We start from the raw sequence: 12,772 nt of genomic DNA, 5'->3' as shown, positions 1-12,772 counted from the left end.
TTGAGAAGTCTTTTTGGACCTAGACTTGGCACTCCGGTACCGCTTGCCGTGCGGTAGCAGAGAGAACAGTCTATGACTAGAGTGGCTGGAGTCTTTGGACCTAGACTTGGTGCTCCGGTACCGCTTGCCGTGCAGTAGCAGAGAGAACAGTCTATGACTAGGGTGGCTGGAGTCTTTGGACCTAGACTTGGCGCTCCGGTACCGCTTGCCGTGCGGTAGCAGAGAGAACAGTCTATGACTAGGGTGGCTGGAGTCTTTGGACCTAGACTTGGCACTCCGGTACCGCTTGCCGTGCGGTAGCAGCAGAGAGAACAGTCTATGACTAGGGTGGCTGGAGTCTTTGGCCATGTGGAGGGCCTTCCTCTGATACACACATTCAGACAATGCAGTGATGCTGAAGGCAGATATCTAAGACGTAAGGTCCATCTGGTGGACATTTAGACAATGACCCACTTCATCAGACCAGACGACTGCAGCAAGCCTCAAATAGATGTAGGCTTCAGAGGACATAGCTCAGGGCACGTGTTATAGTGGTCAGCTTAAACACCATATCACCTGGGACCCCAAAGATGTGGTGACACGATTCAATGAAATGATTAAATACAAACCCCTTGACAATTCTCATAATTGTATTTTATTTTGTAGTCTTTCTTGACAATACAAAACACATAAGGACATTACAAAACAGATTCAGTAACTGAGGTGACTTAGATTAGATAGGCAACATAGACGAGCGACTCAGACAACGATATATCGGTGAGTTCTGGTGGAGCCTTGAGGTAACTTGCAAACAAGTTAAGTCCTGGCTTCCTTTAAACAGTGTCTGAAATAAGAATTGAATGCGTCTTCTTTTGCAGTAGTGCTTAGAAAATTATAATAAAATCTAATTGATTAAAATAAATCCATAATAAAGTCTCAAACCTGTTGAAATGTCTCAGGTTAGCATTGATTTTAAAGTTTGTGGCTCTTAGGTGTGGTTAAACCCAAACCAATGACAGAAAGGAATCTATAGACATGTTCAGGTATGATACATACATACAGACATACATACATCTGTATGTGCAATGGTTTCAGTATTTTAAACCTCTAAAAATAGAATTATACACAAAAACGCCAACAAAAAATGCTCTCGCTCAATCACTCACTCACTGTCTGCAGGACTGAGTCCAAGTAGTTCTAAACAGCTTCCTTTTCTCAGATCCTTTCCTTTGCGACCAGCAATAGATCAAATGTCATGATAAGTCTATCATTGCGGTTACGAAACCCCTACCTGTCCCAGACCTGCTGTTTTCAACTCTTAATGATCGGCTATGAAAAGCCAACTGAGAGACCTGAGCACCTAGGACCATACGTCGGGACTACCGGCCGTGGTGACTCCTTGCTGTCCCCAGTCCGCCTGGCCTTGCTGCTATTCCAGTTTCAACTGTTCTGCCTGCGGTTATGGAACCCCTACCTGTCCCAGACCTGCTGTTTTCAACTCTTAATGATCGGCTATGAAAAGCCAACTGAGATTTATTCCTGATTATTATTTGACCATGCTTGTCACTTATGAACATTTTTGAACATCTTGGCATGGTTCTGTTATAATCTTCACCCGGCACAGCCAGAAGAGGACTGGCCACCCCTCATAGCCTGGTTCCTCTCTAGGTTTTCGCCTTTCTAGGGAGTTTTTCCTAGCCACCGTGCTTCTACACCTGCATTACTAGCTGTTTGGGGTTTTAGGCTGGGTTTCTGTACAGCACTTCGAGATATTAGCTGATGTAAGAAGGGCTATATAAAATAAAATTGATTGATTGATTGATCATTCTGCTGTCGTGCTGTAGGGGATCTTAGGCCAATGGTTTAAGGGAAAGGAAACTATCTAAGACCGTTGGATCTCAGCCTGTGTTCACAACATCTTCCATGGGCAAAGAGCGTGGGAGAATGATTAAGTGTTGGAATGGACACAAAACTCAAAAAAGACCCACCTCCCCAAACTACAAAAATATCCATCAGACAAATGCTGACACAGCTTCACCTAGAGAAATAATACTAATGTTACCAAAAAACAAGCAATGAAGACAGTAACATTGTGTAGTAATCCTACAGCTGGAATCCTTAGTGGTGAAACAGCTACGTCCGTTTGTGATATTACAACAACAAAGAAGTTACTGCAAACAACCAACACTGTTGTTCCCCCTCTGACATCATTGCACGAGCAATAGAAGAGCACAAAATGTACTGCATTTTCTTTTTTACCGTGCTACTCCTCAGCTCTGCAACTAAAACAATAACAGCGGTGGTGTGCGGCCAATGGCACCGTTTCTCCTACTGCGGATTCCATCTTTAAGTTTGTTTGTGTGAATCAGTGATTTAAAAATTTCAGTTTTAATTTTTTAGTTCCTTTAGATTTGATATTTTTGGTGATTTTGCATGTGTCAGGTAGATTGAGCGAGCATTATTTAGTATATATATATACACACACATGCATTTAACTCGATATGGATCCCAAAATAAAAACCAATCCAAACTCTCTTTTAACCACTTAATAGTTAGCTATAAAATTCGCAAGACAGTCCACAGAACACAAGTTTGCATGGAGACTTACAGTAGCCGTCTGACGGAAGATATGTAGCAGAGTGAGTGAAGGATTCTGGGATAGCGTTATTCCAAACAGGAATAGTCAGAAGTGGGAAGATTCTCTTCATCCCGTTCTGAGCAGACCTGTTGATGTATGGGTTGGGCTTCAGATTCACATTATGCCTATAAGGAAGGAAGAACAGCTGAAGGGTCAACATCACCAGCTGTAGAATACTGGACTGGAATGTGAACGCATATCTACCATCTTCTGACCTGAAGAGTAGATTTAATACACAGTAATACCTATTGTTTGTTTTCCTACACATGAATGTACTTCTATTGGCATGCAGCAATTGACCACTGCCAACCTTTCCCAAAATGTTTGACAACCCTTTAAAATGGTAACAAGTAGCCTACCCTTCCTGCATTATGCTGCCTGAAAAGTAAAACAATATAAATATTTATTTTATGACTACAAATGGTTACCATTTTCTATGATATTGTATTTCCATGTGTTCCAATTAGTGTCAGTGAACAGAGGTTTGTCCCACGCAGATTGACCAGAGAGCATAGAATGGGGGATATGGAGGATGCATTCAGTACTCACAGTGCCATCACTTCACCACTGGGGGGGCACATAGCTGTAGGTGGGCGTGCCTGGGTGTCGGTATGTGGGCATCGTGACTTGGTGTGGGGCGAGGGGAGTCGGGGAGTGCGTCAACAATGTTCCTGGAGAAGGGAGGGAGGTGGGAAAGGTCAGGAAATTTGACAGAGCAAAACCATTTCTTTATCCTCGTCAAAGATTTGTACCCTGTGTTGAGACAAGATAGTAAAAAGGAAAACATTGGAACTCACCGGCTGACATTGCCATAGTGGTCCCTGCTACCATACCCATGGCAACGCCATTGTGGGGGCGGGGCGGGTGGTGCATGGGCGGGGCATACATGGCTGCTGGCATCCCATTGGGCTGGACCACTGTCGTGTGATGAATGACATGGGGCGGGGCTGCGTACAGCGGCTGTGTGTAGTAAGTGCCTTGCTGCTGAAAGAGGAGAGATCTCACATCAGTGCCTCAGAGAGAGAGAGAGAAATATCTCACATCAGTGCCTCAGAGAGAGAGAGAGAGAAATATCTCACATCAGTGCCTCAGAGAGAGAGAGAGAGAGAGAGAGAGAGGAAATATCTCACATCAGTGCCTCAGAGAGAGAAAGAGAAATATCTCACATCAGTGCCTCAGAGAGAGAGAGAGAAATATCTCACATCAGTGCCTCAGAGAGAGAGAGAGAGAAATATCTCACATCAGTGCCTCAGAGAGAGAAATATCTCACATCAGTGCCTCAGAGAGAGAGAGAGAAATATCTCACATCAGTGCCTCAGAGAGACAGAGAGAAATATCTCACATCAGTGCCTCAGAGAGACAGAGAGAGAGAGAGAGAAATATCTCACATCAGTGCCTCAGAGAGAGAGAGAGAGAGAGAGAGAAATATCTCACATCAGTGCCTCAGAGAGACAGAGAGAGAGAGAGAGAAATATCTCACATCAGTGCCTCAGAGAGAGAGAGAGAGAGAGAGAGAAATATCTCACATCAGTGCCTCAGAGAGACAGAGAGAGAGAGAAATATCTCACATCAGTGCCTCAGAGAGAGAGAGAGAGAGAGAAATATCTCACATCAGTGCCTCAGAGAGACAGAGAGAGAGAGAGAGAAATATCTCACATCAGTGCCTCAGAGAGACAGAGAGAGAGAGAGAGAAATATCTCACATCAGTGCCTCAGAGAGAGAGAGAGAGAGAGAGAGAAATATCTCACATCAGTGCCTCAGAGAGACAGAGAGAGAGAGAAATATCTCACATCAGTGCCACATTGAGACAAGTACAACTACAGCAGCAATATGCAGCAAGCTAATGTGTATGGGGCCGATTCAGACCTAGGAAATGTATGCCTTTCCTACGCACTTCTCAGTATTTGGTATTCAGACTTACCTTATTCAGTCACATAACGAGCTCTGCAGGTGTGGCTACCTAGCGCGCTCTGAATACATTTAATTAAAAAAAAACTCTGATCTTGTAGAGTTACATTTCTGTCTCTCTCCCTCTGAGAAAATCAGTCAATTGAAATAAATAAATTAGGCCCTAATCGATGGATTTCACATGACTGGGCAGGGGTTCCGCCATGGGTGGGCCTGATAGGGCATAGGTTTACCCACTTGGAAACCAGGCCCAGCCAATCAGAACACGTTTTTCCCCACAAAATGGCTTCTTTACAGACAAAAACACTCCTCAGTAAACCCCCACCCCCCCTCAGACGATCCCGCAGGTGAAGAAGCTGGATGTGGAGGTCCTGGGCTGGCATGGTTACATGTGGTCTGCGGTTGGACATACTGCCAAATTCTCTAAAATGACGTTGGAGGCAGCTTATGGTGGAGAAATTAACATTACATTCTCTGGCAACAGCTCTGGTGGACATTTCTGCAGTCAGCATGCCAATTGCACACTCCCTCAAAACTTGAGACATCTGTGGCATTGTGTTGTGTCAAAACTGCACATTTTAAATTGGCCTTTTATTGTCCCAAGCACAAGGTGCACCTGTGTAATGATCATGCTGTTTAATCAGCTTCTTGATATGCCACACCTGTCACATGGATGGATTATCTTGACGAAGAAGAAATGCTCACTAAACAGGGATGTTCACAAATTTGTGGACAAAATTTGTGAGAAATCAACTTTGAGCATATGGGAAATATCTGGGATCTTTTATTTCAACTCATGAAACATGGAACCAACACTTTACATGTCGGGTTTATATTTGTTGTTCTGTATAGTTCTGCAAGTACAGCAAATAAGCTAAAAAAAAGGTTGTACTTCATTCCAACGGTTGATTGGATATGTTGCAGTAGTCTGTAGATGAACTAACGGACTGACTGACCTGTGCGTAGGGGTTCTGTTGGGGGTAGGTGCACCTCACAGGGTAGACTGCTGCAGGGTAGGGATTGGGTGACGAGGAGTAGGGCGGGACAGCCCCCGTGGTAGGCGAGCAGGACATTTTAAAAGGAGTGCCTGGAACGTAACCTATAAGAGACGTTTCAGAGATATCATCTGGGGAATTACACATTTTACCAGGGAAAACCAAACAATTCACACTTCAGGCCTTTGTCCTAAGGGCTTGTAAAGGGACTGACTATTGTCCGACTCCTTTCTGAATCTGTACAACACAAAAGAGGGAAGTTTCAGTCAACGGCAAAATATGTGTAGCTGGAAAACCAGACGAGAGGCAGAAACGTTTGGCTGAATTCATAATCATCTCTCCTGAGAGATGTCTGGTTCTCCATGTTTAGCTAAAGGTGCAAAGAGTCACGACTCAGCAGCAACCGCTGAACGCTTCTGCTACACTGCATACTACGGTTAAGACTGCCATTGAGTTAGACTGACTCAATTCAGGTCAGGGTTTAGCCTTGAGTAATGTACTGGGTTGCAATGATCCCATGATGGGCTGCACGTTCCTGCCCTCTGCCCAAACTGATGCGGTTCAGCTGGGGGTGTATTTCACTAGGAACCAAACCGAATGGGGAGGGACCTACCTGAATCTGTCCAATAGAAACTCCATTGCAACAGTTTGGACTAATGATTAGACCCCTGGGGGTGTATTCATTACGGAAACCGTTTACCGTTTAAAAACCAAACGGAAGCAAACAGAGTAAAACAAGAGTTTCTATTGGACAAAATCCAGTAGGTCCCTCCCTCTTTTCGTTCCATTTGCTTCCGTTTAAGAAACGTTTTGCAACAGAATCGGCGTAATTAAATACACCCCTGGTAAGCAACACTAAGGTTGGGGGTTCAATTCCCACAGTAATCACATACTAAAAATGTATGTACTGACTGTACAAGGGTAGGCTTCCATGTAGCTCTGGGAGGGACCGGTACCTTACCTGTAGGAAAGGCTGGGTGGTTGGCTCCAGGGTGGTACATGTTAGGAGCATAGGTAGGGGCGGCCGCATACCCCACAGGAAATCCAGCTGGGAGGTCATAGGTCAGACATTTAGAGAAGAACAGAGTGTACATACTACAGGCTCACAAACTGGTTAAGGGGCTCTCTGCTTACCTGGGTATCCTACTAAATGTCCCTTAGGATTGGCATAGGGGACCCCTGTTGGTGCAGGGCAGTACACTGGGTTCATTATGCACACTGTTCAGATACTGCAACAACCAAGACAAGAAGCAAACATTATATTGTTACTGTTCGATACAAAATCTGATCTGTTCGTCATTAAAAACCAGTGGTGGAAAAAGTACCCAATTGTCATACTTGAGTAAAAGTAAAGATACCTTTAATAGAAATTGACTCTCAAGTAAAAGTCACCCAGTAAAATACAACTTGAGTAAAAGTCTAAAAGTATTTGGTTTGAAATATACTTAAGTATCAAAAGTAAATGTCATTGCTAAAATATACTTAAGTATCAAAAGTAAAAGTATACATCTTTTCAAATTCCTTATATAAAGCAAACCAGACGGCACCCTTTTCTTTTGTAATTTCCAACACATCATTTACAAACGAAGCATGTGTTTAGTGAGTCCGCCAGATCAGAGGCACTAGGGATGACCAGGGATGTTCTCTTGATAAGTGTGTGAATTAGACCATTTTCCAGGGAAAATGATTGGAGTAAGAAGTGCATAATTGTCTCTAGGAATGTAGTGAAGTAAAAGTAAAATTAGTCAAACATATAGGTAGTAAAGTAAAGTACAGATACCCAAAAAAACTACTTAAGTAGTACTTTCAAGTAGTTTTACTTAAGTACTTTACACCACTGTTAAAAACCAAACCTGGCTATGGTAAGTGCCATACTGGTTGCTGTCACATAATTTATTGCTTGTCGAGGAGGATGCAATGCTATGTGATGACTCATGATCTGAATCATTATAGCTTCAAAAACAAAACTATGTGAAGAAGATAGCTAGCTAGCAAACCAGTTAAGCTAGCCGCAATAGCTAGCTAACTAACTACAGTGCATTCGGAAAGTATTCAGACCCCTTGACTTTTTCCACATTTTGTTATGTTACAGCCTTATTCTAAAATTGGATTAAATTGTTTTTTCCCCTGATCAATCTACACACAATACCCAATAACGACAAAGCAAAAACAGGTTTTTAGAAATGTTTGCTAATGTTTTTAAAATAAAACTGAAATATCACATTTAAATTTCACCCCCCCCCCAAAAAAATAAATAAATAATAATCGCTAAGTAACAAAATCTTCCAAATTTGAGTGTTCATGTAATGTTCAAAGGATCCTGAATACACCTGACCTGTGATTTATATTAAAATAAATTCCACCCTTGTCATAGAATTGCAGGAAATGAGCTTTAAAACAATAAAACATTATCCCCTCTAGGGGTTGTGCAAGGGAGCAATGAAATTCACATAGGAAATCTCACTCCAAGCTTTCTTCAAAAGTTGGCAGCCCTGAGTAGCTAGCTAGCTACATACACAGATCAATGTTTTTCGTAAATCATAATTAGCCATCATGTGGCGACCTTTCACTTGACACATTAAGAGTACGGGACCCCTGGTCGCAGTATTGTAAATTGACGTGTATCGATTAACGAATAGCTACAGAAGTGAACGATAACATGCCTAACATAGGGCAGCTAGCTAGAGTTCAACACATTACGGTAACGTTAGGTAGCTAACTGTTAACAGTGACAATATCCTCGTATTTCTGTGTTGATCAATTCCAATGGAGCGTTTAGCTATGCAAGCTAACTAACTAACATGCGTGGTCCTCTGTAGCTCAGCTGGTAGAGCATGGCGCTTGTAACGCCAAGGTAGTGGGTTCGATCCCCGGGACCACCCATACGTAAAAATGTATACACGCATGACTGTAAGTCGCTTTGGATAAAAGCGTCTGCTAAATGGCATATTATATTATTATATCAATGGGGGCTGCAGTAGCTCCACAACAACAAGGGCCGCGAGGTGGCATTGCGTTGGGACTTCAGTAGCTTGTATCTACTGGATGAACCAGTCACCCTTCATCTGTCAATCTTGGCAACAGGTTTAACAATAGATACGAACTGTAATATTAGGTATAGTTATCAATGTTACTTACGGTTGTAATTTCTCAGTTTCCGACTGCTGTTCTTAGGCTCAGACGTTTACTTTTGCGTATTGTATGTTTGTACTCACTGGCTCTGGTTGACGCTGTTGTTTTCTGCTTGGCTTACTGCGCACAGAAATGATCCAGCAACCGGCGTCACTTCCGAGTACAGCGAGTCTCCGTTGTGCCCATGTCACATGATGTCGTCCTGCAATGAAAAGGTGACTTTCACTTTGCTGTCTCTGGGCAATGGGTCGGGGACAACATTTGTAAAACATGTTACACGCTATTATATAATTTACGTAATCCAAGTAGCATAAAAGAGAATACTGATACATAGGCATCATCTGTCTTTAATAACTATGGTAGTGTCTCAATGCACCAGCGCATTAGGAATTTGTAGAATGTATCATATTGGACCTGTGTAGGTCGGCAGGTAGCTTAGTGGTTAAGAGCGTTGTGCCAGTAACCGAAAGGTCGCTGGTTCTAATACCCTGAGCCGACTAGGTGAAAAATCTATCGATGTGCCCTTGAGCAAGGCACTTAACCCTAATTGCTCCTGTAAAACGCTCTGGATAAGAGCGTCTGCTAAATGACTAAAATGTAAATGTGTTGGATCGTGTTGGCATTGCTCAGCAATACGTTGTTCCTACAAATACAATCAAATCTGAAAGAAGCATTCTTGCGTTCATCTATTTTAATATCTGCCAATTACAACCGTTGACCCTGTACACAGATCTAGGATCAGTAAACCATACTTCAATCTTCAGTTTGGCCTCTAGGCTGGCTGTGGGGTAAAAATTTAAGCTGACTGTAGATCAGCTGTGAGGGGCACTGTATGACAGACAAAGGTCCTATCAGTAACACAAAGTAAAATGCACCTATTATCATTTTCCAGACAAAAGGTTATGTATGCGATTATCTCTGTCCCTTCTTTATAATTAAAGCTTGTGGATCAGAATAAATATTAATTTATATTAATTTTGAAATGCATGATTTATCATTGCTGTACATACATTTCCGGGACTGGATTTCGCATTTCGCATTTCGCTTCTCCCTTTACCAACCCGGGCTGGGTACATCGAAATACATGCATAACAATACCACCGCCGTGATTTAGGCTCGGCCGTGATTTAGGCTCGTATTGTTGAAAATGGTCCGTTTTAATTCATTTTAGTTAGGAATTTATGCTGTAAAACACAGTTTATCAGTCGGCGTCATCAATTAGACAAATATGTCGGGAGCGGCCGCCGGAGGGGCGTCCTCTTGCATCGGCGCACCCGCTGCCAGCTGTAGCTCTGCGGGGAACTCTTACGTCGCAGCGGGCGGAGGTGTGGGAATAGCAGGCAGGCTACCCAATCGGGTTCTTGAGCATGTGTTCTCTTATCTGGATTTGTATGATCTAATGCGGTGCTCGTTGGTGTGCTGGCACTGGAACAACTGCCTAGCCGACGAGAACAGCGAGGTGTGGCGGAGTCTGTGCTCTCGCTCTCTCAGTGAAGAGGCACTGCGCTCCGACATTCTCTGCAATCTGCCAACCTACAAGGGAAAGGTAGCTAAATAGCTATATGCTAACGTTTGTTTACTATTCGAAGATCATCGTGAAGGCCTATAGCTGTTGTTCGACTTTTTTATGATTTCAATCCAGATTATACCACAGTGAATATGCACCCACTTTCAGCACACACATTAGCGTGCCATTCAATCAGACATAGCCATCAATGGTATTAGTTACGCTGTCTGTCATGCAGAGACTAGTGTCTGGCGGTCTGCACACGCCCTGTTTATTCAACGTCTGCATTCATTAAGATCAATGAGCATGATGTAATCATTTCCTGAATGAGATTATAATGTAAATCAAATGGTATAGCTATGATCTTTGGTTGCTGGTACGCATGTTGATTCTGCCCTCATATTTTGCTCTCAATTCATCGAGATGCACCAGCCATATTTGATCAATTACTTGGATGGATGGATGTGTTGATGCTCTTCAAAACCCTGACCCATCTTTGTCTGCCTCCCTCTCCTCTCCTGCAGCTCAAGTCCTACCAGCACGCTCTGAGTTCCCACGACTGCTCACGCAACGTCTACGTGAAGAAGAACGGCTTCACCCTCCACCGTAACCCCATCGCCCAGAGCACCGACGGAGCCCGCGGCAAGATCGGCTTCTCTGAGGGCCGCCATGCCTGGGAGATCTGGTGGGAGGGGCCCCTGGGGACCGTGGCGGTGATCGGCATTGCCACCAAGCGTGCTGCCATGCAATGCCAGGGCTACGTTGCCCTCCTGGGTACTGACGACCAGAGCTGGGGCTGGAACCTTGTGGATAACAACCTGCTCCACAACGGGGAGGTCAACGGGAACTTCCCCCAGTGCAACAACGCTCCCAAATACCAGGTAGGTTAGCAACGTGTTTTCCCCTGGGTCATATTCATTAGTGCACAGTGTACACCGTAGCAAATGTTTTGCATCAGAAAATTACAGCTAATTGGCGAGTTTAGTGCCGGAGTTCAGGGACGTTTGTCACTATGGGGTGGAGCTGCAGACAAGAGGAACAGACACATCTGAATGCATTAACAGAAACGTCCTATTTAAGCTCTAAGCCATTGTTTTAGGCTGTTGACCCGTCTCAATGAAGTGATTCTAGTTTAAATATTAGATAAAAAACATTTTTTTTTGTGGGATGAGTTAGGCCTGTGCAGTAGGATGCATGTCAAGAAGATCGCTACCTTTTAAATTAGAAGTTATTATCTCATAACAGTAATCATGTATTAATTGTAGCCATTCTCTGTATTGTAGCTGTTACTTACTGTTATACTACTTTCTAGTGTAATGGTGTCCGTCCACAGATCGGGGAGAGGATACGAGTGATTCTGGACATGGATGACAAAACCCTGGCCTTCGAGAGAGGCTTTGAGTTCCTGGGAGTGGCCTTCCGAGGTTTGCCCAAAGCCTGCCTCTTCCCGGCCGTCTCAGCTGTCTATGGCAACACTGAGGTGACCATGGTCTACCTGGGCAAACCTCTGGATGGGTAGCGCTGCCACAAGACCAGCCGGTGCCACATCACATCAGGTGTGCCAAGGATAATGACTGATGGTTGGCACTGAGAGGACTGATGGTTGGCACTGAGAGGACTGATGGTTGGCACTGAGAGAACTGTAAACTAACATTCCACAACCACTGGAGTGGAACCTAACATCGTCTTGGATGGTAGTGATCATTGATGGACAAGAGGGGAGGCGGGTGGGGACTGGAGGTTGTTTCAAAGGGTTTTCTGTCTCAACATGGATGTTATCCACTAGCTGCTGGGCCATTTTATTTACAGTATGGGAGGACTTCTTTTTTATGTTATTTTATGAAGTAACAACACTGCTGAATCCCGTACATGCGGTTGGTTGTATGTCTGTTCCTATGAGGCCAAACCAAATATGAACTGTGGCAAATATGTAAACAAATATTGTAGATGTGGAAATGAAAGCTGTAACATTTCTAGAGCACAAGTGTAACTGCCATGGATGGAAAAGCGAGAGGGACGTGGAATGAACTCATGCCAAAATGATTCAGCTTGAATGACCTTTGACCCTTTCAGAGGACTACATACACTATGGAACACTTTCGCCAACTGACCATTAAAGCCAGGAAAGACTGCTTCATTCGCAAAGCTAACTAGTCATGCGTCATTCAGTATAACTGAAAAGTCTCCTCTCTTCAGACACATTGTATAGGAGAGCAGAAGTGAGGGGACTACATTACCCTTTGTTCAATGCTACTGTGCATCCATTTTAATTGTGGTGGTATTAGTCCTAGTATTTCATGATATTTATTTCTAGGTTTTAATCCGTGGTACTATTGAAGAGGTCATGGAAACTTCAAATAAAGGCTACCTGGTGCCAGTCTGTAATTGATTGATTGTTTCATAATGCTTCCACAAGAGGGCAATCATTGCTTTCTATATGCTATATAAAATAAGAACCACCCCACTGAAATTTTAGTAGGCCTCTATTTTATTTATTTACTTCCTACATTGAAAGCCATCTATCAAATTTCAGTCTCCCTTATTCTACAATCAAATCATTTGTTTTGTCTGCATTTCTCATAAAGTACAGTTGGTGTTTGTGGGCTGAATTAA

General features: G+C 43.5%; 2 protein-coding genes across 5 annotated transcripts; one reads left to right on the top strand and one right to left on the bottom strand.

Annotated features, from left to right (window-relative positions):
* Positions 1 to 1,729: 1,729 nt before the first annotated feature.
* LOC121569359 (myelin-associated neurite-outgrowth inhibitor) lies at positions 1,730 to 8,838 on the bottom strand. 3 transcript variants are annotated; one of them, XM_041880251.2, is made up of 7 exons: positions 8,736 to 8,838; positions 6,655 to 6,749; positions 6,482 to 6,568; positions 5,482 to 5,624; positions 3,415 to 3,601; positions 3,167 to 3,288; positions 1,730 to 2,742 (listed from the first exon to the last, which is right to left on the bottom strand). In XM_041880251.2, exons 2-6 carry the CDS (start codon positions 6,728 to 6,730, stop codon positions 3,179 to 3,181), a joined length of 603 nt encoding a protein of 200 aa, XP_041736185.1. In that variant the 5' UTR covers positions 6,731 to 6,749; positions 8,736 to 8,838; the 3' UTR covers positions 1,730 to 2,742; positions 3,167 to 3,178. The 3 variants fall into 3 exon arrangements, with proteins under 3 accessions (XP_041736185.1, XP_041736184.1, XP_041736186.1); XM_041880250.2 differs by having other exon boundaries at positions 8,659 to 8,831; XM_041880252.2 differs by having other exon boundaries at positions 3,415 to 3,598; positions 8,659 to 8,829.
* An 846-nt stretch (positions 8,839 to 9,684) lies between these two features.
* On the top strand, positions 9,685 to 12,548 carry LOC121569360 (F-box/SPRY domain-containing protein 1-like). 2 transcript variants are annotated; one of them, XM_041880254.2, is made up of 3 exons: positions 9,685 to 10,198; positions 10,684 to 11,040; positions 11,493 to 12,548. In XM_041880254.2, the coding sequence occupies exons 1-3, from the start codon at positions 9,881 to 9,883 to the stop codon at positions 11,676 to 11,678; spliced, it is 861 nt and encodes a 286-aa protein (XP_041736188.1). In that variant the 5' UTR covers positions 9,685 to 9,880; the 3' UTR covers positions 11,679 to 12,548. The 2 variants fall into 2 exon arrangements, with proteins under 2 accessions (XP_041736188.1, XP_041736187.1); XM_041880253.2 differs by having other exon boundaries at positions 9,687 to 10,198; positions 11,472 to 12,548.
* Positions 12,549 to 12,772: the final 224 nt, after the last annotated feature.

Source organism: Coregonus clupeaformis, chromosome 7, assembly GCF_020615455.1.
Source record: "Coregonus clupeaformis isolate EN_2021a chromosome 7, ASM2061545v1, whole genome shotgun sequence".
In the NCBI taxonomy this organism is placed as follows: Eukaryota; Metazoa; Chordata; class Actinopteri; order Salmoniformes; family Salmonidae; genus Coregonus; species Coregonus clupeaformis.
Note: the sequence above shows the minus strand (reverse complement) of the source record. Positions and strands in the feature narration are given on the sequence as shown.

Excerpts from the sequence above, each read along its gene's own strand:
- LOC121569359 (XM_041880251.2), bottom strand. The coding sequence starts at position 6,730 with ATGAACCCAGTGTACTGCCCTGCACCAACAGGGGTCCCCTATGCCAAT. Across the intron at positions 5,625-6,481 it reads CCACCCAGCCTTTCCTACAG|GTTACGTTCCAGGCACTCCT; the intron begins GTAAGGTACCGG and ends CGTCTCTTATAG. Across the intron at positions 3,289-3,414 it reads CACTATGGCAATGTCAGCCG|GAACATTGTTGACGCACTCC; the intron begins GTGAGTTCCAAT and ends TCCCTTCTCCAG.
- LOC121569360 (XM_041880253.2), top strand. The coding sequence starts at position 9,881 with ATGTCGGGAGCGGCCGCCGGAGGGGCGTCCTCTTGCATCGGCGCACCC. Across the intron at positions 10,199-10,683 it reads TGCCAACCTACAAGGGAAAG|CTCAAGTCCTACCAGCACGC; the intron begins GTAGCTAAATAG and ends CCTCTCCTGCAG. Across the intron at positions 11,041-11,471 it reads ACAACGCTCCCAAATACCAG|TGTAATGGTGTCCGTCCACA; the intron begins GTAGGTTAGCAA and ends ACTACTTTCTAG.